Below are 23,375 nucleotides of genomic sequence, written 5' to 3' on the forward strand. Positions count from 1 at the left end.
AATAAAAATAAATAAATAAATAATTTTTTTTTATCTATCTATCTATCTATCTATCTATCTATCTATCTATCTATCTATCTATCTATCTAATTTATGATGACAATAAAGGAATTAGTTTCTGGGCGATACCATTATTTCGTCTACCTGCCTGTTACATTGACCCCCCTATCATGCCTCGACTTGGTTGCGTCCATCTTAATGAACCCATAAAGGTGTTTCCTCATTAGCGGTAGTGAGTTTGACCCAGACCGCACAGATGGCCTTGCTCCACCGCTACATACTGGTAGCAGTATTAAGTGTAGTCTTAACACAAGGTAATGTTTTTTCACAGCGTCCTGGTAATATGTCAAGTAATAAAATACTTAAATAAAGACAATAAAGTATTAATAAACAAATAAAAAAAAGCATAGTATTGTAAGTTAACTGTTTATCACATATTTAATTTGTTTGAAGAGTTTTTCCACGGTACGTTACTTGCTTTGTTATTTTATTAAGCATAACGTGAAAACGTTTAATGAGCTAGTTTTTTTCCACTCTATAAACGCTATGCTAATTTTCATGCTAATTACCCCAGGATGCTAATCAGACTATAGAAGATGCGCGTGCACTTGCACTTTTGGCGCCAAAGAGGTTCACATTTTCTCCAAGGCCTCTGCACTGTGATCCATAGAGATGTTTGTGGGTGGGTTTGGTGTTTTAACTTTCAGGTGAGGCTGGAAGATGTGGCAGTAATCACTGGCAGTGTGATGATGGTGCCTGTATTGTCCACTCATGGAGATGTGATGGAGAAGGTGACTGCCTGGATGGATCTGATGAGATGGCCTGCTGTAAGTGCTCTTTATTTTGTTGTTGGAACAGTTAGAAAACCTTTAATTGGGGCATAATCATCTTAGAATGCTTGGTTTTACTGTATCGGTTACCAAAATGCAGACCATGTTGGTCAAACTAGTAGGCCATCTTTACCATCTGATTAAAAGGAAACCTTTAGCATTTCAGTGGCTTCAGGGGTGAATGTCATGCAGTCTTGGCTACTTTAGCTAAAAAATTGGTGTACTTAACTCGTATTAAATATCTTACAGCCTGCCCCCCAGAGGATTTTGAGTGTTTTGATGGCACATCGTGTGTGATGGGGTCTGCGGTGTGTGATGGCCAAGCTCAGTGTGCGGATGGGTCTGATGAACTAAACTGCAGCCAATACAAGGGCTGCATCTCTGGTGATTGGACATGCAAGAACAACATTTGTATCCCATTGAGTCTCAGATGCGATGGATTCAACGACTGTGGAGATAACTCCGATGAAGAAGGCTGTGGTGAGCTGAATTGGTGTTTCAGCTATTTTAAATGCAGAATTTTTGTGCCTTTTTTAGCTAATTTGTTAACCATTGTGCAAACTTGTTCACCAGGACCTTGTGGAGATTTGAATGTGCGCTGTCCAAATGGAACATGTCTGACTCTAAGAGAGAGGTGTGATGGTGTTGCTCAGTGTTCTGATGGAAGAGATGAACCGGTTACCTGTGGTATGACTACCTTTTTTTTTTTTTTTTTTTTTCCTTTTACCATGCACAATTCTGATGAAGACATGAAATGAATCAATTGTTCTGAATTGTTTTAATTTTGTTAATTCCTTTCTAAGGAAGGTTTGGAAAGCCATGATTGAAAGAGGTTACCTTTTAACCTTTAACCATTAGCGATCCACATCACTGTAAAAAGCATACTATTTGTTGACTTAGCTTTTCAGTCTACTACTGAAATAATATGAAATGTCAGTCTGTAAGTGTAAGATCTGTTTTGAAATTTAAGTGGGGATTAAACACCTCATTACAATCAATTTCTTTTTCTTTTTTTTTTTTTTTTTTTTTAAAAAAAAACCTCTATCAGGTAAAAGGTGTAGAGATAAAAATGGTGGCTGTAGCCACATTTGCACTGACCAGCTTTGGGGAGCAGTGTGCTCTTGTCCCAGTGGGATGAAGCTCTCAGCAAATGGAGCAAAGTGTGAAGGTGATTCTCTCTCCCTCCCCCCAGCACTTTTTAAGACAATTATTGATGACCAAACTCTGTTGTAATGATTTTGTGTGGTGGATATTTTTCTTGTTGTGTAGATCTTGATGAATGTGCCAAGCCTTATGGACCCTGCATGCACATGTGTGTTAATAAAAAAGGATCTTTTCAGTGCTTCTGTCAACCAGGGTTCCAACTACAAGGTGATAACGTGTGTCAAGCACAAGGTATGCTCAAGGAATCAAATATTTAGTATTCATCAATAAGGTACAGATTGTCATGGTGTTTTTTTTTTGTTTGTTTTTTTTTTCCCCTTTTGTAAGGAAATGATACAAAACTTCTTACCACCAAGAAGGGACTTCTTGGCCTGATCACTGTAAAGGATAGAACATTCAAGACTCTCTGTGTGATTAACAGTAACCCAGTGGCTCTGACTTTTGACCTTGCACGGAACCTTGTTTTTTGGGCTGATGGGAATGGAAGCATCTATCAAACACAAGATCAGAAGAGCAAAGTCATTTATTCAGGTTAGTTGGACCCGGTGATGGCTGTTATATTGACTAGTTTTGTAGTGAAAATGTTTGAGCTTACAATGGTTGCAGTATTTAAGGGTTTTACAGGAACTGTAACTGGTTCTCTGCTATGAAATTTTTTACTGTTCTATTTTAAATGGTTAATATTTGAAAATTCAGCAGTAAACAGGGTTTGAGTTGAATTATAGCTGTAAATGGTCATCTGAATAGTTTACTAATACAGTTAAATTTCTAATTGTACACATGGGAAAACCACTGGTTTAGTGCAAACTGATGTCTCGCTCTAATTTTAAGCAGCCAACTGTCTGAATATAATAGTTTGAGTTAGTTGTTTATGATGGACACTGAAATTAAATTGAAAGTGGATTGTGATTGCATATGCTGGTTGTGAGTTTAGTCACTCAGTTTAGTTTATTCCAGTTCTGATTTTCTTTGCGTATGGGTGGCCTTTCAAATATTTGGAAATCCTTTAAATTATAAGAGTTGAGCTGAATTGTTGCCTCATTATTGCCAATCTTTGCCCTTTTCCCATCACTAGGACAGACTGGCATTAAGTCTCTAGCTGTTGACTGGCTCAGTGGACAACTTTACTGGGCAAACTCTGTACTTAAAGGCATTTATACAGGAGCCTCTGATGGAAGTGCTGTTGGCATAGTTATGTCCAAAGAGACCGATCCAACAGAGTTGGTGGTTCTTCCTACTGAAAGGTGTGTGCTTTTATATAGACACATACAGTAGAAGGATATGATGATTCATCTTTATTTCTCTTTTTGTAGCACCATGTTTTGGATTAATAAGGGACCAAACATCATAATGACTATTGAGAGAGCTGGGATGGATGGCTTCTTGAGGACCTCGCTAGTTGTTGTCACTGCACAGTTACCAAGGGGCCTTGCGTTAGATGTGGCAGCCCGAAGGTTGTATTGGCTAAGTGATTTTAGAAAGGTAGGGGCTTGTTATAATAACTCAGACTTATTCAAATGACTTTTGAAAGACAAGGATACAATAAGATGTGATCATGCGTGTGTGTGTGTATAGTCTCTAGTCAAGTTATTTTACATGAGTTAAATTATGGTTATGGAAAGCCTGTACAAACTGGTTTGATTTGTCCAAGTACGTTTTTAACAAAAGGTATGTTCTGGTGTTTCAATTAACGTTGCAGTCAGTTGAGACTGTAAAGATTGATGGTACAGGACGGTACACCTTTCGAGGACTCTTTAATGGACGGACTGGTCAGAATCTGGCTGTGTTTAATGGCTGGTTCTACTGGGCTGATGACAGGCGTTTGTGGCAAGCTCCAGAAAACCAGCCTAGTCAGAAGAGTTTTGTTCTGAAGGGGGAGCCATCATCCTTAATGGTCTATCATGAACTCCAGCAGCCTCGAGGTATGTCTGCTTCACTGGTAGTTTGCTGCACATGATTTGAATGTGTGAAAGTGTTGTAACAGTGTTTTGTTTACCACAGGTCTTTCCCCATGTAGAAAGTCAGGCTGTGTACTCTGCATGCCCTCCCTAAACAACCCTGCTGGTTTCACCTGCTCTTGCTCAGAGGGAAAACTTCCTGTGCAAAGTGGTTCATGTGAACGTACGTTATGGGAATTGTGTGTTAACCACTGCAGTTAACCCTTATGCATACTTTGTGATGCCATTGTACATTAGGAGGCTTAGTTTCCCCCTATCTTTGTTTCAGCCATTGGAATGATTTGTGACAAACCGTCACTTGACATGCTTTGGAGAGATGGTTTTAGAATTTTCACCAGGTCTTAATTTCTGTGTACAAATTTAACACTTTTGTGTGGTGTTGAAAGGGTTCTATGTGCAAATGTTGCAGAAGGGTTAAATCATAACATTTTACAATATTTAAGTATTGAATGGTTTTGAACCATTACTTTTCTCACCCTTGTTCCATGAGTCACATTGCTTAATTTTATTAATTTATTTAATTCTATTAGGTTTTAGACTTGCTTATGCAACACCAACAAGTGTATACACACTGGAGTATACAACAGACGGTCCTATAAAATCTATACTCTTATCTGATGAGAACATTCAGACCTTTGATGTGGACTGGAAGAGAGGATGGGTTATTTGGGCCAACTTGACGGGCCACGTGAAGGCCCGATTGCTCAGAGAAGGCCGCTCTGAATATATACCAACTATGAAGCCTGGTAAATTGGGTTTATGTTCTACTTGTCCATATTATACTAAATCTGAAAAATGTATTCACTGTGGGTTTTTGTTTTCTAAAGTGTGCACTGTGCGGGTTGACCAGACGACTGGAAACTTGTTTTGGGTGTCCTGTGATGAACTTTCTGTGGGTGCCACCCATATTATCTTCCCTGATCAGAGCGTTTCAAACCTGTTGTACCAGGCAAGTGGTGAGATCAATGACTTGCTTGTGGATTGGCAACAAGGTCAGTTGTATTGGTTGGAAGACGGTCAGATCATTAACATGAAGCTAGGCCTGTTGGGTGGAAATGCAAAAGCCATCTATAGCTCAGTGGACAAAAGTGTCAGCTGCATTGTATTGGACAGGAAAGCTCGTAGCTTTCTTTGGAGCTCAAAGAATGGTCTGTAGTCTTTTTATTTAATTTTTTTTAAATAAATACATTTTTATGACTTTGACAAAAACTTGCATGTGCCAATATGTATAGTTAGCACAAACAAAATCTCTTGTGCCCTTTCAGAACTGCAAGTACTGAGTCTAACAAAAATGAGAAAATACTCTGCTGGTAAAGGATGGACTTTTCCAGGCTTGATTGCAGCTGCCTATGAGCCCTATATTGTGACTATGCTCAGTGACGCCATCACGGTGTGGAAGCGGCAAGATGGAACACATGTGAAGGCTGTTGCTGTGGAGAGTGGCATTGTTGAAATAACCATAGCTCTGAATGAATTTCAACAAGGTCTGTAATGCATTTTCTTTTTTTTTAAATAAACCCAGTATGGATATTCATAACTTCAACAGATTTTATTCTATACAGCCAATCATTTCCTTTTTAAAACTACCATTGCTTTTTGTCACCAGAAAACTGGTGCAGTGCATTTTTCATTGATTTGGTTCCACTTGTGTGGTAGACCGATCTAGTTTGTGACCAATACAAACTTCCACCGAAAGATGGGCTTCTGGTTTTGTGGCAGATGCCTGATATTTTGCTGTATTGTTGGCAGTTAAGGCATCTCTTCCTGTTGGTACTAAGAGGAGGTGCCCATGTCAGTTTGATACTGATATGGTTATAATTTACATTATACAGCCCTTTATTTTGTACACAGTACGTATTGTTCTACACATAGTTTAATCTGTGTAGTGCTGCTTTAATTCTCCCCCCACCCTTGTGTGCTTATCTTTCTTTCCACAGATGCACTAGTGTCTGCTCCAGAAGTGAAATGTAAAAGGCCCTCGGTTTTGTGTAAAGACACGTTGTTGTGCATACCACAGGCTAAGCTATGTGATGGAATGCGAGACTGTCCTGATGGATCAGATGAGGCTTCTTGTGTACTGTTTTGTTCAAAAAAAGGTACTTGTTGCTAATCTATATTTCATGCCATGATGTTCCATGTGACTTGTGGATTATTGTTTTCTACCCACTCTCTCTTCTAGGTGACTTCTACTGTAAGGATCGCAGGAAGTGTGTTGAACAATCTCTGATATGTAATGGCCACTCTGACTGTGCCGATGGCTCTGATGAGATGGACTGTCCTGCTACAACAATCAAAAATGCAGCTCCCCTGAAGTGCCGTTTGGGCTCTCAGCTTTGTATGGATGGCAGCGACTGTGTCCTGTTCAGCCATGTATGTGACGGAGAGGTCGACTGTAAAGACGGATCTGATGAAGAGGGATGTGAGCTTTGGTGCAAAGCTGGTACATATTACCTTATTTATTGCTTTATCATGTGCAATCATGATACATGCCTCAATTAATGCATGATGTTTCTCCAGACCAATTTCAATGTGCTCACGGAAGAATGTGCATAGACAAGAAGCTGGTGTGTGATGGGACTCCTCAGTGTCAGGATCGCTCTGATGAAATGCGTTGCTTTGCACACACAAGCTGCAGCCTTCACTGTGACAATAAGACTCGATGCATCCCAGAAACTTTCTTGTGTGATGGAGATAATGACTGCGTAGATGGCACCGATGAAGCAGATTGTCGTGAGCATTGTAATTTCCATAAGCTCTTGTCACAAGATTTAGTGTGCATGTGCAGTATTTTGTTCACTTGAGTTTAGCATGTTGGGTTTTTCCTTTCTTTTTAGCTCCTGTCAATATGACTCCTAGAGTTGAAGCTAGTCCTGAACAAGCCTGTAAAAGTCCCTCTGTAATGTGTCCTGACACGTCACTATGCATCAGTGAGTCTCAGCTGTGTGATGGGATGTTGGATTGTCCTGATGGGTTTGATGAGCTTCACTGTTTGCATGTCTGTTCAGATCCAGGTAATGTGTGAAAAACAGCACTCCTGAAACTGGTTCCTGTTCAAATTTCTAACTTCCTCCTCCTCTGTGCAGCCCACTTCCTGTGTAAGAACAGGAGGAAGTGTATTGAACGAGCCCTGGTGTGTGATGGTCGCTCTGACTGTTCTGATGGTTCAGATGAGTCACAATGTCCTACATGTCCTCTGCACTGTGATGAGGGGACAGTGTGCCTGACCAGCCAGCAGTTCTGTGATGGACAAACGGACTGTAAAGATGGCTTGGATGAGCGGAACTGCTGTAAGTTCTGTTGTAATAAATTTTATTTAACATTAACTGCGCAAATGAAGGGTTGATTTTCTGAATGCATTTTGTAGATAAAGCTGGCAAAAAGACTACAGAAGCATCAGCTCTGAAATGTCCTCTTGGCTTCAAGCCCTGCAGAGATGGAAGTGAGTGTGTTCTTTACAGTCACTTCTGTGATGGAGAAAAGGACTGTAAGGATGGGTCTGATGAGAGGGGCTGTGAACGGCAATGTAAAAAAGGTAGAGTGACACAATTATAGAACAATTTTTTTTTTTGTTTGTTTGTTTTTTTTAACCAGTATGCCAAGCATATAAAGTTGTTCTCTGTAGTGTTTTAAATAATGTTAATGACTTCAACAGCTGCTAATGACTTCAACAGCTGCTTATGACTAAGGTTTTTTTTTTTTTTTTCCTCCCCTCTCTCTTCTCTTACCTGTTTTTCCATACACCAGGCCAGTTTCAATGTGCTCATGGGAGGATGTGCATAGACAAGAAGCAGGTGTGTGATGGGACTCCTCACTGTCAGGATCGCTCTGATGAACTGGACTGCTTTACACGAACCAAGAGCTGCAGCCATCGCTGTGACAATAAGACTCGCTGCATCCCTGATAACTTCCTGTGTGATGGGGAGAGAGACTGTGTAGATGGAACAGATGAAGCAGATTGCAGTAAGTGATTTCTGTATTGTCATCTTGTCTAATATTTTCTGTTGTACCGTTATGTTGAATAATCCAAAGAGAAGTGTGTTTAAATCTGATTTTGAGTTTGTTTGTGGGTGGGGTTGTGTTTTGTGGATGATGCTGATCCAGGAGTCTTGAAAGGATGAGCATGTGAGTTACTTCTGTGATGAGCACAAAACAGTTGATGGTCCCACAGGAGTAGTTACACTTCCCAAGTTTGTCATTGACTTCATGGAACAATCAATAGTAACGTACGGTGTGGCATGTTCTGAAAGCTCTGAGTAGAGCATTAGGGTGAATTGGGTAGATTTGTAGGCTGAAAGGAGCCGTAAAAGTAGGAGTAGAACGTGTACATCATGCAGATTTGTGGTTTTATTTATTTATTTATTTTACAGCTACTGACAACTTCACTGCTTATAAATTTCTGAATACATTTTACAGACAAGAATAACCAAAATACAGGAGCTCTGAAATGTGCTGTTGGCTCCAAATCATGCAGAGATGGAAGTAAGTGTATCCTCTACAGTCACGTGTGTGATGGAGAGAAGGACTGCAAGGACGGGTCAGATGAGGAGGACTGTAGACGCAGTCGTAAATACACTTACTCCTCCTAAAACGATTTTAAAATTACATACTGTATCAGATACATTTTAATGCCTGTTGCTTTGTTTCCAGCTTCTGTTACTGTGGCTCCTAGAGCTGAAACAACTCCAGAACCAACGTGTAAAAGCCCTTCAGTAATGTGTGAAGGCACGTCACTATGCATCAGTCAGTCTCAGCTGTGTGATGGGGTGTTGGATTGTCCTGATGGGTTTGATGAGCTTCACTGTTTACATGTCTGCTCAGATCCAGGTAATGTGTAAATACAGCACATCTCTGAAACTGATTCCTATAGAAGTTTCTGACATTTATTTATTTATTTTTTTGTAGCCCACTTCCTGTGTAAGAACAGGAGGAAGTGTATTGAACGAGCCCTGGTGTGTGATGGTTGCTCTGACTGTTCTGATGGTTCAGATGAGTCACAATGTTCTACATGTCCTCTGCACTGTGATGAGGGGACAGTGTGCCTGACCAGCCAGCAGTTCTGTGATGGACAAATGGACTGTAAAGATGGCTTGGATGAGAGGAACTGCTGTATGGGGTTTTATTTATTTATTTATTTATTTATTTTATTTCAAAACTGAGGGTAAATTTCTGATTTGTATTTTATAGACAATAGTAACAAAGATACAGGAGCTCTAAAATGTGCTGTGGGCTTCAAACCATGCAAAGATGGAAGTGATTGTATCCTCTACAATCATGTGTGTGATGGAGAGAAGGACTGCAAGGACGGGTCAGATGAGGAGGACTGTAGACGCAGTCGTAAATACACTTACTCCTCCTAAAACGATTTTAAAATTACATACTGTATCAGATACATTTTAATGCCTGTTGCTTTGTTTCCAGCTTCTGTTACTGTGGTTCCTAGAGCTGAAACAACTCCAGAACCAACGTGTAAAAGCCCTTCAGTAATGTGTGAAGGCACGTCACTATGCATCAGTCAGTCTCAGCTGTGTGATGGGGTGTTGGATTGTCCTGATGGGTTTGATGAGCTTCACTGTTTACATGTCTGCTCAGATCCAGGTAATGTGTAAATACAGCACATCTCTGAAACTGATTCCTATAGAAGTTTCTGACATTTATTTATTTATTTTTTTGTAGCCCACTTCCTGTGTAAGAACAGGAGGAAGTGTATTGAACGAGCCCTGGTGTGTGATGGTCGCTCTGACTGTTCTGATGGTTCAGATGAGTCACAATGTTCTACATGTCCTCTGCACTGTGATGAGGGGACAGTGTGCCTGACCAGCCAGCAGTTCTGTGATGGACAAATGGACTGTAAAGATGGCTTGGATGAGAGGAACTGCTGTATGGGGTTTTATTTATTTATTTATTTATTTATTTATTTTATTTCAAAACTGAGGGTAAATTTCTGATTTGTATTTTATAGACAATAGTAACAAAGATACAGGAGCTCTAAAATGTGCTGTGGGCTTCAAACCATGCAAAGATGGAAGTGATTGTATCCTCTACAATCATGTGTGTGATGGAGAGAAGGACTGCAAGGACGGGTCAGATGAGGAGGACTGTAGACGCAGTCGTAAATACACTTACTCCTCCTCCTAAAACGATTTTAAAATTTCATACTGTATCAGATACATTTTAATGCCTGTTGCTTTGTTTCCAGCTTCTGTTACTGTGGCTCCTAGAGCTGAAACAACTCCAGAACCAACGTGTAAAAGCCCTTCAGTAATGTGTGAAGGCACGTCACTATGCATCAGTCAGTCTCAGCTGTGTGACGGGTTGTTGGATTGTCCTGATGGGTTTGATGAGCTTCACTGTTTACATGTCTGCTCAGATCCAGGTAATGTGTTGATGCGGTGTTTGAAACAACGCTACTGCTTCAAATCAAATCTCTAATGGTTCCCTGTTTACTTGGTTTAGGCCACTTCCTGTGTAAGAACAGGAGGAAGTGTATTGAACGAGCCCTGGTGTGTGATGGTCGCTCTGACTGCTCTGATGGTTCAGATGAGTCACAATGTCCTACATGTCCTCTGCACTGTGATGAGGGGACAGTGTGCCTGACCAGCCAGCAGTTCTGTGATGGACAAATGGACTGTAAAGATGGCTTGGATGAGCAGAACTGCTGTAAGTTCTGTTGTAATAAATTAGTCCAGTTAATTCTCGGTTAATTATCTTTTAAACAATCTTTTAATCTCTCTCTCTCTCTCTCTCTCTCTCTCTCTCTCTCTCTCTCTCTCTCTCTCTCTCTCTCTCTCTCTCTCTCTCTCTCTCTCTCTCTCTCTCTCTCTCTCTCTCTCTCTCTCTCTCTCTCTCTCTCTCTCTCTCTCTCTCTCTCTCTCTCTCTCTCTCTCCCTCCTCGATGCACTTTGTAGATAAGGCTGGCAAAAAGGCAGAACCTGCAACCCTAAAATGTCCTCTGGGCTTCAAACCATGCAGGGATGGAAGTGAATGTATCCTCTACAGTCATTTGTGTGATGGAGAAAAGGATTGCAGGGACGGATCAGATGAGAAGGGCTGTGAACGGCAATGTAAAAAAGGTAGATTCTTGCAACAGCGGCTTATTTTATTTTTAGTGTGCCGTGTTTTTCTTTAAAACATTTTTCTCCTTTGTAATACACCAGGGCAATTTCAATGTGCCCATGGGAGGATGTGCATAGACAAGAAGCAGGTGTGTGATGGGACTCCTCACTGTCAGGATCGCTCTGATGAACTGGACTGCTTTACACGAACCAAGAGCTGCAGCCATCGCTGTGACAATAAGACTCGCTGCATCCCTGATAACTTCCTGTGTGATGGGGAGAGAGACTGTGTAGATGGAACAGATGAAGCAGATTGCTGTGAGTTTTAGCTGTATCATGAAGTCGTATCTTCTAAATTGATTTTGATATTGTAGTGTGGCTGTTTCGGCTTTTGGAGTATAGCGTTGTATAGACTTTAAAGGTGAGAATATTTGTGAATGACCTCTATGGAAGTTCAGGACAGTCATTATGATGACATTTATCCAATGTATCAAAGGATATGAACTGTTTTGGTACATGACAAGGTCAAGTAAAGCTAAAATATCGAGCACTGTCCTTGGTTGAGACAAGCCATACAGTAGCTACAGAGAAGTACAGGTACAGTCTGACAGGGTGAGGACAGTATTGGGTATTATCATGCAGTGATAAATGGATGTACCTTATCAGATCTTTATCTTTACAGCTGCTAATCATGGAGCTATGATGAACAGAAAGGCCTCTTCTGAAGTAGGGTCAATAGATTTATCAGCTCACCCTCCAGAGTGTAGAAGCCCCTCAGTGTTGTGTGAAAGCACAGCCTCATGCATGTCTCCAATTCAACTCTGTGATGGAAAGTTGGATTGTCCTGATGGTTCTGATGAGCTCTCTTGTATAGATTCGTGTCTGAAGATAGGTAATGTGACCTTTTAGAATTGTTTTACCTGTCCTAGTAGCAGACCATATGGGAGTAACACTTTACTGTATTTTCAAGGTGACTACCTCTGTAAGAACAGGAGGAAGTGTATTGAGCAATATCTGGTGTGTGATGGACGCTCAGACTGCTCTGATGGGTCTGACGAGATGGAATGTTCTGCTGCTGCAATGCCAAAAGAAGCAGCTGCCTTAAAGTGTCGTTTAGGCTCAAAGCTCTGTAAAGATGCTAGTGACTGTGTGTTGAACACCCATGTGTGCGACGGAGAGATCGACTGCAAGGATGGCTCTGATGAAGAGGGATGTGACCTTCAGTGTAATCCAGGTCAGATGTAAAGAACTTGTATGTTGATTCACTGTAATTTTGCGTCTGTATTTGTTCAAGTCCTTTTAACCAGTTGTCAGAATCCTTCCTCAAGTAATTTCAATGTATTTAATATTTACCCAGGTCAGTTTCAGTGTAGTCATGGCAGAAAGTGCATTGACCGAAAGCAGGTGTGTGATGGGATTCCTCAGTGTCCAGATAACTCTGATGAATCAACATGCTGGAAGCCCACAAGAAGCTGTGCGCTGCGCTGTGATCAAAACAGTCTCTGTATTCCAGAGGTTTTTATCTGCAATGGGATCAGGGACTGCTGGGATGGATCAGATGAGACTGACTGTGGTAAGATAACCCCTTATCACCATCAAGTTAAGTCTTTACCCTGAGAAGATCTGCAGACTTATTTGAATGATCTTGCTTATTAATAGACTATTATAGCGTTGTAGCAGAATTTTTTTTATTTTATATTTTTTTTAATAATTTTGAATACTCAAAGGATTTGAGCGAAGTGCATTAGGAATTTGATTCTACAACTTAAAATGTAAATTGGTGGGGAAAAAACATTTTGCAAAACCTCTTCCATAAACGGGGAGTTTAAAATATTTTGCATTCCTACTTGTTCATTTTGAGCAGGCAACCCTGGACCACCTTCTCGTTGCAAAACTCCATTTATACCATGTCTGGCAACCCCAAAGTGCATCTCCCAGACTCAGCTCTGTGATGGCAGAAAGGACTGTGCTGATGGGTCTGATGAAAGACCATGCCTTCAGAACTGTCCCTATAATGGCAGTAAGATTTAAAAACCCCACCCAAACATGCTTTAAAAAAAAAAACATATCTGAAGAGTCCCCTCATAAAATGGAATCTGTTCTCTTCTAGATGACTTTTTGTGTAAAGATAGGAGAAGATGCATTGACCGGAAACTGGTCTGTGATGGACGTGTGCACTGCACTGATGCTTCTGATGAGGTGGACTGTCCAACTGTGGCTGCTTATACCTCTGGAGCGGCTCCCATGAAGTGCCGTTTGGGTTTAAAGCCCTGTATGGATGGCAGTGACTGCATCCTGTACAGTCATGTGTGTGATGGAGAGGCGGATTGCAAAGATGGGTCTGATGAGGAGGGATGTGATGTTAATTGCAAAGCTGGTAAGAAAACTTGGAGCAAAATTTCATTTTTTTGATCACTGATTCTTACCTAAACAGATTTTCTCTTGAACCATTTTCTAGGGCAGTTTCAGTGTGCTCATGGAAGGAAGTGCATTGATGCTATCCTTGTGTGTGATGGTAAGCCACATTGCCAGGATCGTTCTGATGAACTGGACTGCTTTAAACGCACGAAGAGCTGCAGCCATCGCTGTGACAATAAGACTCGCTGCATCCCGGAAAACTTCCTGTGTGATGGAGAGAGAGACTGTGTAGATGGCACTGATGAAGCGGACTGTGGTAAAACCTTCAAATGATTGTTTGGTTCTTATTCTAGATGATGGGCTTCAGCCATAAATGGATGGCTACGCAACATTACATACGTTATGTAATGTAAAATAAGGCAATAAGGCAAATTCGTGACCATCTCCAAACAATTAGTTTATCGTCTTAATGTAGTAATTTTTTTTTTTTTTGGGTACACGAGCAAAAGTTTGAAAGACATTGCTTGCTTGCAATACTCCCTTAGCTTTACTGGTATCAATGGATGATCAGGCAAAAACAGATCTACTTCCACCCATAAGTTGTTTGCTTCTGTTTTTATTAATATGAAATTAATATCCTATTCTTTAGGCTATCCTCCACAGCTGAGAAGCTGTGATGCACCTTCTGTGTTGTGTCGAGGGGGAAAACTGTGCATCTCTCAAACTAAACTGTGTGATGGAAAGCGTGACTGTCCAGACGGCTTTGATGAAGAATCTTGCATCAAAAGATGTCCAAAAAGAGGTGCTGAAATTGTTGAGGTCTTGGTTGAAATCCATCCCATTACAAATTTAGGAAGTGTGGTGCATTTTCTTGAATTGATTGTGTTGTGTGGGTTTTTTTTTTTTTTTAATTCAATGTTAGGTGACTTTCTGTGTAAGGACAAGAGGAAGTGTGTTGGGAGTGGTTTGGTTTGTGATGGTCGTTCTGACTGCACTGATGGCTCTGATGAGGAGGGATGTTCCACTGTGTCTGTAAAGCCTGATATCGCTGGTCCAGTAAAGTGCCGTTTGGGCTGGAAACCTTGTAAGGACAGAAAGGAATGTGTGCTCTACAGTCACGTATGTGATGGAGAGGTTGACTGTAAAGATGGCTCTGATGAAGAAGACTGCCAATATCAGTGTAGATCAGGTAGTGTATATAAACATCTGTTAAATTAAGTCAATAACAGCATGTTTATTATGCCTTTGTGCAATTTTCCCCCAGGCCAGTTTCAATGTGCTCATGGGAGGATGTGCATAGACAAGAAGCAGGTGTGTGATGGGACTCCTCACTGTCAGGATCGCTCTGATGAACTGGACTGCTTTACACGAACCAAGAGCTGCAGCCATCGCTGTGACAATACGACTCGCTGCATCCCTGATAACTTCCTGTGTGATGGGGAGAGAGACTGTGTAGATGGCACTGATGAGGCAGACTGTAGTAAGTGCTGTTTGTCATGTGTTAAACACTTTTTCAAAACAGTATTTTCTACTATGGAGAACAGTAATTCTTTTGCCCTCTGTGACGCTTTTGTCGTTTTGGTTTTTTTTTTTATTAATGTGTTTTAAATAAATGTGAAGATTTGATTCAGGAACAAAATACATTTTTGTAATTCAATGTCATTTGGCAAAGATCATGCACTACTGCAATAAATTTTTTTGCAATTCACTAAGACATGGGTTGCAAAATTGGAGTAGAACCAACAGATTCTGCTTTTAAAACAAAATCATTTTATGGCAAATTTCAACCTGTGTCTCTTGCGGCACCGTGTTTAAAATGCTGATTGTGGCATTCACACTTGTATACCGTTCTTTATTGGTTGCACTGAAATTGGCACAAGGGCTGAAGTTTAAGACTGGTTACAGATTAGCACCTTTTAGTACTTAAGTTAAGTACCTTTTTAAATAGATTAATTTATTTACATTTTAAATATTTTCCTGATTTCTATTTCCTTGTATTTTATAGGTAAAAGTGATAAGAAATCTTCAGGAACTTCATCTCTGAAATGTGCTGTAGGCTTCAAACCATGTAGTGATGGAAGTGAGTGTATACTCTACACTCATGTGTGTGATGGTGAAAAGGACTGCAAGGACGGGTCAGATGAGGACGACTGTAGACGCAAATGTAGTGATTAGCAACATTTACCATAACATCTAGGCATTTCGGTCTGTATCTCCTCTATTTAACTTGCTGTATTTGGGTCCCCCAGTTGTTCCTGGAGCTCCTGCTGAAGAAACTTCTGCACCAGTCTGTAAAAGCCCCTCAGTATTGTGTGAAGGCACTTCGCTATGCATCAGTCAGTCTCAGCTGTGTGATGGGATGTTGGATTGTCCTGACGGGTTTGATGAGCTTCACTGTTTGCACGTCTGTTCGGATCCAGGTAATGTGTAAATACAGCACACCTCTGAAACTGGTTCCTATTCAAATTTCTAACTTCCTCCTCCTCTGTGCAGCCCACTTCCTGTGTAAGAACAGGAGGAAGTGTATTGAACGATCCCTGGTGTGTGATGGTCGCTCTGACTGTTCTGATGGTTCAGATGAGTCACAATGTCCTACATGTCCTCTGCACTGTGATGAGGGGACAGTGTGCCTGACCAGCCAGCAGTTCTGTGATGGACAAATGGACTGTAAAGATGGCTTTGATGAGAAGAAATGCTGTGCGTGGGGGGGTTTTTTGGGCTGTATACTTAGTACGTTATCAATGTATTCTGCAACCTGCTACAATGTCAATGTATTTTACAGACAAGGGTGACAAAAATGCAGCAGGAACTTCATCCCTGAAATGCCCGCTAGGCTTCAAACCATGCAGGGACGGAAGTGAATGTATCCTTTACAGTCACGTGTGTGATGGGGAGAGAGACTGTAAAGACGGGTCTGATGAGAAGGACTGTGAACGGCAGTGTAAAAAAAGTAGGAATTAAGAACAGAGGTTGATGTGACCTTGTATTGGTTTAATTCTGCAATTTGCAATTTTTTTTTCTTCCCTTTCCCTCTTTTAAATACTTGCAGGCCAATTCCAATGTGCTCATGGGAAGATGTGTATAGACAAGAAGCAGGTGTGTGATGGGACTCCTCAGTGTCAGGATCGCTCTGATGAAATGAATTGTTTTAAACTGTCTGAATCCTGTAGCCATCACTGTGATAACAGAAGCCGCTGCATCCCTGAAACTTTCCTTTGTGATGGCGAGAGAGACTGTTTAGATGGCACAGATGAGACCAGCTGTGGTGAGTGCTTTTATTTATTTGTGTTTTTTTTTTTTTTTTTTTTTGGATAAATTGTTGGTAACAGATTGGGTGTAATGCATGTCAAATTTGTGTGATGGACATTTAGGAAAGGAAGAATGTTTACGTGGACAATTTCAATGTACCAGTGGACAGTGTGTATCTGCAAGTGTCCGTTGTGATGGTCATGCAGATTGTCATGATCAGTCTGATGAGAAGAGCTGTCGTAAACCTCCACACTGCCCCCTAGAGCTTCGCTGCCCCAATAGCCATGTTTGCTTGGTGAAAGAGTGGTTCTGTGATGGAGATAAAGACTGTAATGATGGATCTGATGAACAGGTCAGTTTTTTGTTTTTTTTAATCAGATCAATGGGAAATTATGCTCTCGGATCTCCTATAGATGCTTTTAAATTTTTTTTTTTTTTTCTTTCTAGAGCTGCATGTCCTCTCCCATGAAATGTGGAATGTTCCAGTGGTCTTGTGCATCTAAGGATCAGTGCATTCCCACATTATGGAGATGTGATGGAGTTAAGGACTGTAAAGACCAGAGTGATGAAGCTGGATGTGAGTACACATTTAACAGATGCTCCATTAGATGAAGCTTTACTGGTATTAAGATGTATAGTGATTAGTAGTAATAGTAGCTTTTAACAAGCGTGTTTAGCTGAAATATTTTCATGTACTGCACTTTCTCTGATTTTGTACTTTAGAGTGGAATAATTTTGGATAGCTGTTTTTTCAAATGTAATGGTGTGCCTGTTGCAAAAGAACTTAACCATAAACACATCACATTTGTATTCAGAGGTAGTTTAAGAAGGAATGAAAGTAAAGAATTTGGATTTAGGTGGCCCGGTGAAATGCCCCTTGAACATGTTCAAGTGTGGCAGTGAGGAGTGTTTGGACTTCAAGCTGGTGTGTGATGGCATTGCTAACTGTCTGGATAAGTCTGATGAAGGCCCAGGGTGTCTCAGCAACAATTGCTCCAGCCCACACCCACGTCAATGCGAGCACATCTGTGTCAACACTCCCCAAGGAGCGGTTAGTCATTCTAACTCCCCTATATATTTACATGCATACATTTTTTAAATTTGTTTTGGAAATCAGTCTATTATACCAGGGTGGCTTTATTTCAAGTATAAAATTATTCCAGTGCCAGTTCTGGGAACATTTTCTGGATGCAATTTTTAAAAGTAATTTTTATTAAATAATTAGCTTTTTAATGTTGTCTAGCATTAAGTTAAAGCTAAAACTGGTAATTATATGAACTGAACAGCCTTTTTAAGATATTATATAGCTATATAAAGGAATTGTTTTTCAGATTTGTTTGGCTTTTTTTTTTCTTTTTTTCTACAACTTTCAGAGGTGTGGGTGTCGAACGGGCTTCAGGATCCAGGCAGATGGAATATACTGCGTTGACATAGATGAATGTACAGAAATTCAGCCTCCTGTCTGCAGCCACAGATGCATGAACATCCATGGATCCTACATATGCCAGTGTCCTCCAGGTTTTATACTGGAGCCAGATGGCAACAGTTGTAAGGCACCAGGTATGTCCAGTTCATCTTTAATGGACTGAATTTTGTCTTGCCTTTGTGATGCTGTAATAAAAATTCAGTTATCTATTGCAAAAATGTTTAATCATTTGTACACAATATAATGAATATTTGGTCTTTTTTTTTTTCAGTAATTTTTATTTATTTATTTTTGGTCCAAGACTAAGCCTAATGAAGGTGTTTGATTCATTAGTACTATATCCAGGTTCCTTCTCTTCCTTTCTTGTAGCGGAGCCGAGTCTGTTGGCATCAGTTCAATATGAGGTGCTGTTTATGGGCCTGAGGAGCAGCAACATGCAGATGCTACTTCCCCCAGGCCAGAAACCAATCTTTTCTCTGGATTATGACTTGAGGGAACAGCGGGTGTTCTGGGTCTGTCTGCAGGAGGAAAGCATCAAATATGCAGTGCATGGAGAAAAGGCCCATATCAGGACACTTGTTAAAGGTTTGAAATATGATGCAAATTAATGAGTAGTTTCTTTTATGTTCAATAAATGAGGGCAGAATTGTTGGTGAATTTAACAATGCTCTTGCCATTGTTAAACCAGTATATTATTATATCAGCCTTCAAACTGATTTATGTATAGATATTTTCTTTAATCTGTCCACAAAATTCTTCTCCCTAAATAGATGTGAAAACCGACTCGATTGCAGTAGACTGGGTTGCAGGAAATCTGTACTGGGTGGATGGAGTTGCTGGCCAGATTTTAGCTGTAAGGATTACTGACCGTGTAGTGAAGCGACAAGAAGTAACTGTGATTCTAGATGAAGACCTGGAACAGCCTCGTTCTTTGGTGCTTCTGCCTCAGAAAGGGTGAGCTATTTATTTTTTGCAGTTGCATTTGTAAAGGGATTTGATTTAATTTGTCCAAGGATTCAGGAGCTGCTTTTGAGAACAGCTTTATTCATATCTTTCTAGGATAATGCTGTGGTCAGAGATCGGGAAGGAGTCTCGGATTGAGCAAGCTGGCATGGACGGTTCGGAGAGGAAGGTGCTGCTCAGCCATGGTTTAAATTGGCCTGTAGCCATAGCTGTGGATATTGTGACAGACAGAATCTACTGGGCAGATGAGAAGCTAAAGTGCATAGGTTCAGCCACAATGAATGGCGAGGATATGAGGGTAAATTAAGTTTTTAACAGTTGATGCATAATGTCCAAAGACTTGAAAGCTCTTTTGCAAGACTGTTATGGCATTAGGAAAATTCACTAAGTGTAAAATTCGCCTGTGTATTTGAACCTAAAACTTTCAATGTGTACTGCTTTGTGCTATCAGCTGGCAAGTATTTATTTACCTCCTTCCCTGTATGAAGATGCTGCAGTTGACTGAGACTTCAAGCCCTTTCTCTGTGGCAGTGTTTAATGACATGGTGTACTGGTCTGACACTGAGCGACTGGCCATCCATGGAGCTCATAAAATCACTGGCAAGAACTGCAAAGTTATTCTCAAAAGACCTGGCCAACCATTTGGGCTCAAAGTAAGCATTTTTATCTCCCTTACATGGTTGGAAATTTGGAAAATTAATTACTTGAGTGAAAGCATTTTTATATTAAATGTATATTTTCTAAAATTAAGACTTTGTTCCTTTATTCCAGGTTGTCCACCCCCTTGTGCAGTATAATGTGCTTAACCCTTGTGAGAGACTCGGATGTTCTCACATGTGTGTGCTAGCCCCAGGCATCCATGCAGTATGTCGTTGCCCAGCAGGACTGCTGTTGGCTGAGGATGGATTGACCTGTAGCTCACCTGAAGGCTCCTCCAATTCCTTCCTTCTGCTTCTTTCTCCTACTAGACTCACAAAGGTATTAAAAACAAGGCTATTGCTTTAAAAGACAGTTTGAAATGTTAGTGTTGCAGTTGTACTGTTACAATTAATATTTCTTAAAGTACTACTTCTGCTGTGTATAGGTTTTCACTGGAAACCTGCATGGGCAGGTTGGACTAAAGCAGTGGCCTGCCCACAATGCCCAGTCCCTCCCTGGCATAAATGAAGCCTCAGATCTGGACTTGGTTCTTAGTGACAACATGCTCTATGTGGCAGATATAAGCCAGGCATCTGTGGCTCAGATTAAACTGGGTGAGTCCACATGGACACATGAGGGCCATATGTTGCATTTACCAGGGGATATGTTGATTGCCCTGGCTGTGGATTGGATCACACACAACTTGTATTGGAGCAGCAGCAAGAAGCCTCAGATCTATGTCACATCAGCAGATGGGAAGTTCACTTCTATGGTTCTGCAGGCTGGGTTTCAGGACGCCACATCTATTGCACTACACCCACCCACTGGCAGGATGTGCTTCACAGCCATTGGGTCATTAGGGAAAGATGCTGTGCCCCAGGTGGACTGTGCTGCTATGGATGGCCGGAATCAAATGTTGCTTTGGAAGAAAACACAGATTCCCAATTTTCTGACTTTTTCAAGCCAGGGTACACGACTTTATTGGGCCGATATTGGTAAGTTTATAAGAGGTGAAGGGCTGCAGCGTTGCTCTTAACCTCCTTTATTTTATGAGACAATTTAACATGACCATGTCTGAATTTTCTATAATGCTCAGGATGGTTTGTGTTTTTATGCATCAGTCAGTGTCCTGGATCATGTAATTTGTTAGATTCTTTCTTTTCTTAACTAGTCCACTACCTCTCCCTTTTACAGCCACTGAAGTGATTTGCTCTGTGAACATTGATGGATCGAATTACAGGGAATTTAAATCTGGAAATGGCTCTCCTTTAATTGTGTCTTTAACCCAAAGTGAAAATGTACTCTTCTGGATCACCCGATACAATGGTAAAGCCTGCATCTGCTTATAGTTCACTTTGGGTATTTTTATTTATTCCAGCAGATGGCATTATGGTGTATTTGAAACTGTTGCTGCACACATGGTCTATAGATGATGGGATTCTCTGTGGTTTTTCTTCCATAGTTCATTTCACTTTGTTTTTGTGAGATGGTTAATATTTCATTAACACTAATGACTTCCTTGCAGGCACAACCAATGTGTGGTACAGTGATGGCATACAGCCCAAGCAGTTGTGGTTTGAAGTGCAAACAAACATAATAGCAGTGAAGGCATACAGTGCAAACAGCCAGAAAGGTAACCTCATTTGTGCATTTCTCACACTGACATTTCTTTATCTCTTCTGCTGCATCTTTTCTTGGTGCTATTCTCCAAGTTACACCCAGAGGACTCTGTTTGAACAAGTGAGGTCATGTGATACCTGCTAGCTTGCAGAACCAGTTTAAGTGGCTACATTTCAGGCCTCTCCTTTTTACTCCATGACCATGTAGCAGTAGAACTAGTCCAGCAACCAGATGCCTACTTTGCAAATTACTGTAAACATTTCAGAACTATTAGTTGTTTTTTACTAGTTGTTGTCACATGGACTGATTTTTAATTGTTCTTTCTCTCTTGGAATCAGGAACCAACCCATGTGCAGAGAATAATGGTGGTTGTAGCCACTTTTGCCTGGCCTACCCAGGGGGACATGCATGTCGCTGTACACAAGGCTACATCGCCGTAAATGATGTCGAGTGTATTCCTGGATTACAGTGTCCATCAGGCTCGAAGCCTTGCAGAGACAAATACAAGTGCCTCTCCACCACCAGATTTTGTGACCAAATCCCAGATTGCCAGGATGGCTCTGATGAAGAGGGCTGCCATATTAAGGAAAATGAGTTGTTCGTTGGCACAATGGCTGGCAGGTCCTGCAATTCTGAGTTCTGTAATGGCCAAGGGCGCTGTATGATGCAAAAAGGGAAAGCAGTCTGTGAGTGTGTGCAGGGTTACAGTGGGCAGTTCTGCCAGGATGAGGCATCCAGTAGTGTTCCTGTTGTCCTTACAGTTATCTTTATCGTCTGCCTAGTTATTGCAGCTGTGGCAGTTTTAAAATGGAGGTATGTCAGTATGCTCATCTGGTTACTGAAGTTTTTTCTGGCTGTGGTTGAGGACTAGTCTGAATACTGATGTGGTTCATCCCTGCTTTTTTTTTTTTTTTTTTTTTTTGCAGAAGATGGAAATCAAGAAGAGGCCAGCCTCTGGATAAGGAAACACTCATGAAGGACATGGAGGAACAGGAACCGGAACCATGCTCTGAAAACTTTTCAAATGAACTCTACAACCCAATGGAGGAGGTAGCAAGTTTAAGTTCAAGCTTGTGTGTGTGTGTATGTATGTATATATATGTGTATATATATATATATATATATATATATATATATATATATATATATATATATATATATATATATATATATATATATATATATATATATATATATAAATAATATTTCATTCTGAAGTTTAGGTTACTTGTAAATTTATCTATTAGATATCCTACAAGTATCTGTATGTTCTTACTTTTTTTTCTTTTCCCCTCTCTCTCTATACAGGAACAAGCAACACCTGTTGGTTGATTTATTTAAAATAAATGGTAGTTGGCTAAAAACTGTCTTGCTTTTTCTTTTCAATGGTCTGGACAACTGAGATGCTGACTCAACCTTTTCTTATGCAGTATTAAACAATGAACAAACCTTGCAGTTGTGTACAGACTTTGGCATCTTGTTTGTCCTGTTCAACATACTGCAGTTGCACTCTAGACGTGTTTTGTGGGTCCAGACTGATTTGTTACACTCTGGCACAGACACCGCAGTCAGATTAAAGATGTCTAGCAATGTGTTTAATCCTCCATTACTTCCATCCATAAAACTTGACGAGTACAGCCACAACAAAAAAAGAAATTCTCTCTATAGAAGTTAAATTGTGAAGTAGGGTCAAGCAGAGTGAAGATTTTCACAAATCTAAAGAAAAAAGAAATCTAAATACTGTGGCATGTTTTGTTTGTATTTTGGGTATTGTTAGTAATTCCTGACAATACCCAATTATACTTTGATTGGTGTTTATTGTACTGTGCTGAAGTTACAATTGGACTGAAACCTAAAGATTTTCAACCCTACCACAGCAGGTGCAGAAGAGAGGCCAATTTTCAGCAATAGAAATAATTTCCTTTCCATGAACAATATAGTGAACTGAAATGTAGTAAGCTGTACCATAAATTCAGAAGTTATAAATTGTAAGATTTTACAAATGAAACTAGGCATAAAGAGAAAGAGAATCAAATTGTCATGTTGATTAATTTGAAAAATGAAGCAAAGCAAAAGTACTGCTGTGTGCAAGATTTTCCAGTCATTGGACCCCTAG

General features: G+C 40.5%; 1 protein-coding gene across 1 annotated transcript; it reads left to right on the forward strand.

Annotated features, from left to right (window-relative positions):
* The first annotated feature begins 248 nt into the window (after window positions 1–248).
* On the forward strand, window positions 249–22,623 carry si:dkey-88l16.3 (low-density lipoprotein receptor-related protein 2). The gene is made up of 59 exons (XM_060895426.1): window positions 249–314; window positions 708–827; window positions 1,080–1,310; window positions 1,404–1,517; window positions 1,879–1,998; window positions 2,100–2,225; window positions 2,322–2,525; window positions 3,070–3,238; window positions 3,308–3,476; window positions 3,694–3,916; window positions 3,996–4,115; window positions 4,483–4,698; window positions 4,780–5,100; window positions 5,218–5,436; window positions 5,890–5,919; window positions 6,787–6,963; window positions 7,036–7,239; window positions 7,317–7,484; window positions 7,697–7,912; window positions 8,366–8,515; window positions 8,600–8,776; window positions 8,855–9,058; window positions 9,137–9,286; window positions 9,371–9,547; window positions 9,626–9,829; window positions 9,912–10,061; window positions 10,149–10,325; window positions 10,406–10,609; window positions 10,858–11,022; window positions 11,107–11,322; window positions 11,687–11,896; window positions 11,975–12,238; window positions 12,362–12,577; window positions 12,869–13,024; window positions 13,115–13,381; window positions 13,463–13,678; window positions 14,012–14,164; window positions 14,285–14,551; window positions 14,627–14,842; window positions 15,368–15,526; window positions 15,612–15,782; window positions 15,856–16,059; window positions 16,145–16,312; window positions 16,412–16,627; window positions 16,734–16,963; window positions 17,059–17,188; window positions 17,469–17,662; window positions 17,985–18,171; window positions 18,407–18,622; window positions 18,808–18,991; window positions 19,097–19,298; window positions 19,489–19,653; window positions 19,772–19,978; window positions 20,085–20,634; window positions 20,834–20,965; window positions 21,165–21,272; window positions 21,598–22,072; window positions 22,186–22,309; window positions 22,568–22,623. The coding sequence occupies exons 1-59, from the start codon at window positions 257–259 to the stop codon at window positions 22,589–22,591; spliced, it is 11,190 nt and encodes a 3,729-aa protein (XP_060751409.1). The 5' UTR covers window positions 249–256; the 3' UTR covers window positions 22,592–22,623.
* The last annotated feature ends 752 nt before the right edge of the window (window positions 22,624–23,375 follow it).

Source organism: Tachysurus vachellii, chromosome 20 (genome assembly GCF_030014155.1).
Source record: "Tachysurus vachellii isolate PV-2020 chromosome 20, HZAU_Pvac_v1, whole genome shotgun sequence".
In the NCBI taxonomy this organism is placed as follows: Eukaryota; Metazoa; Chordata; class Actinopteri; order Siluriformes; family Bagridae; genus Tachysurus; species Tachysurus vachellii.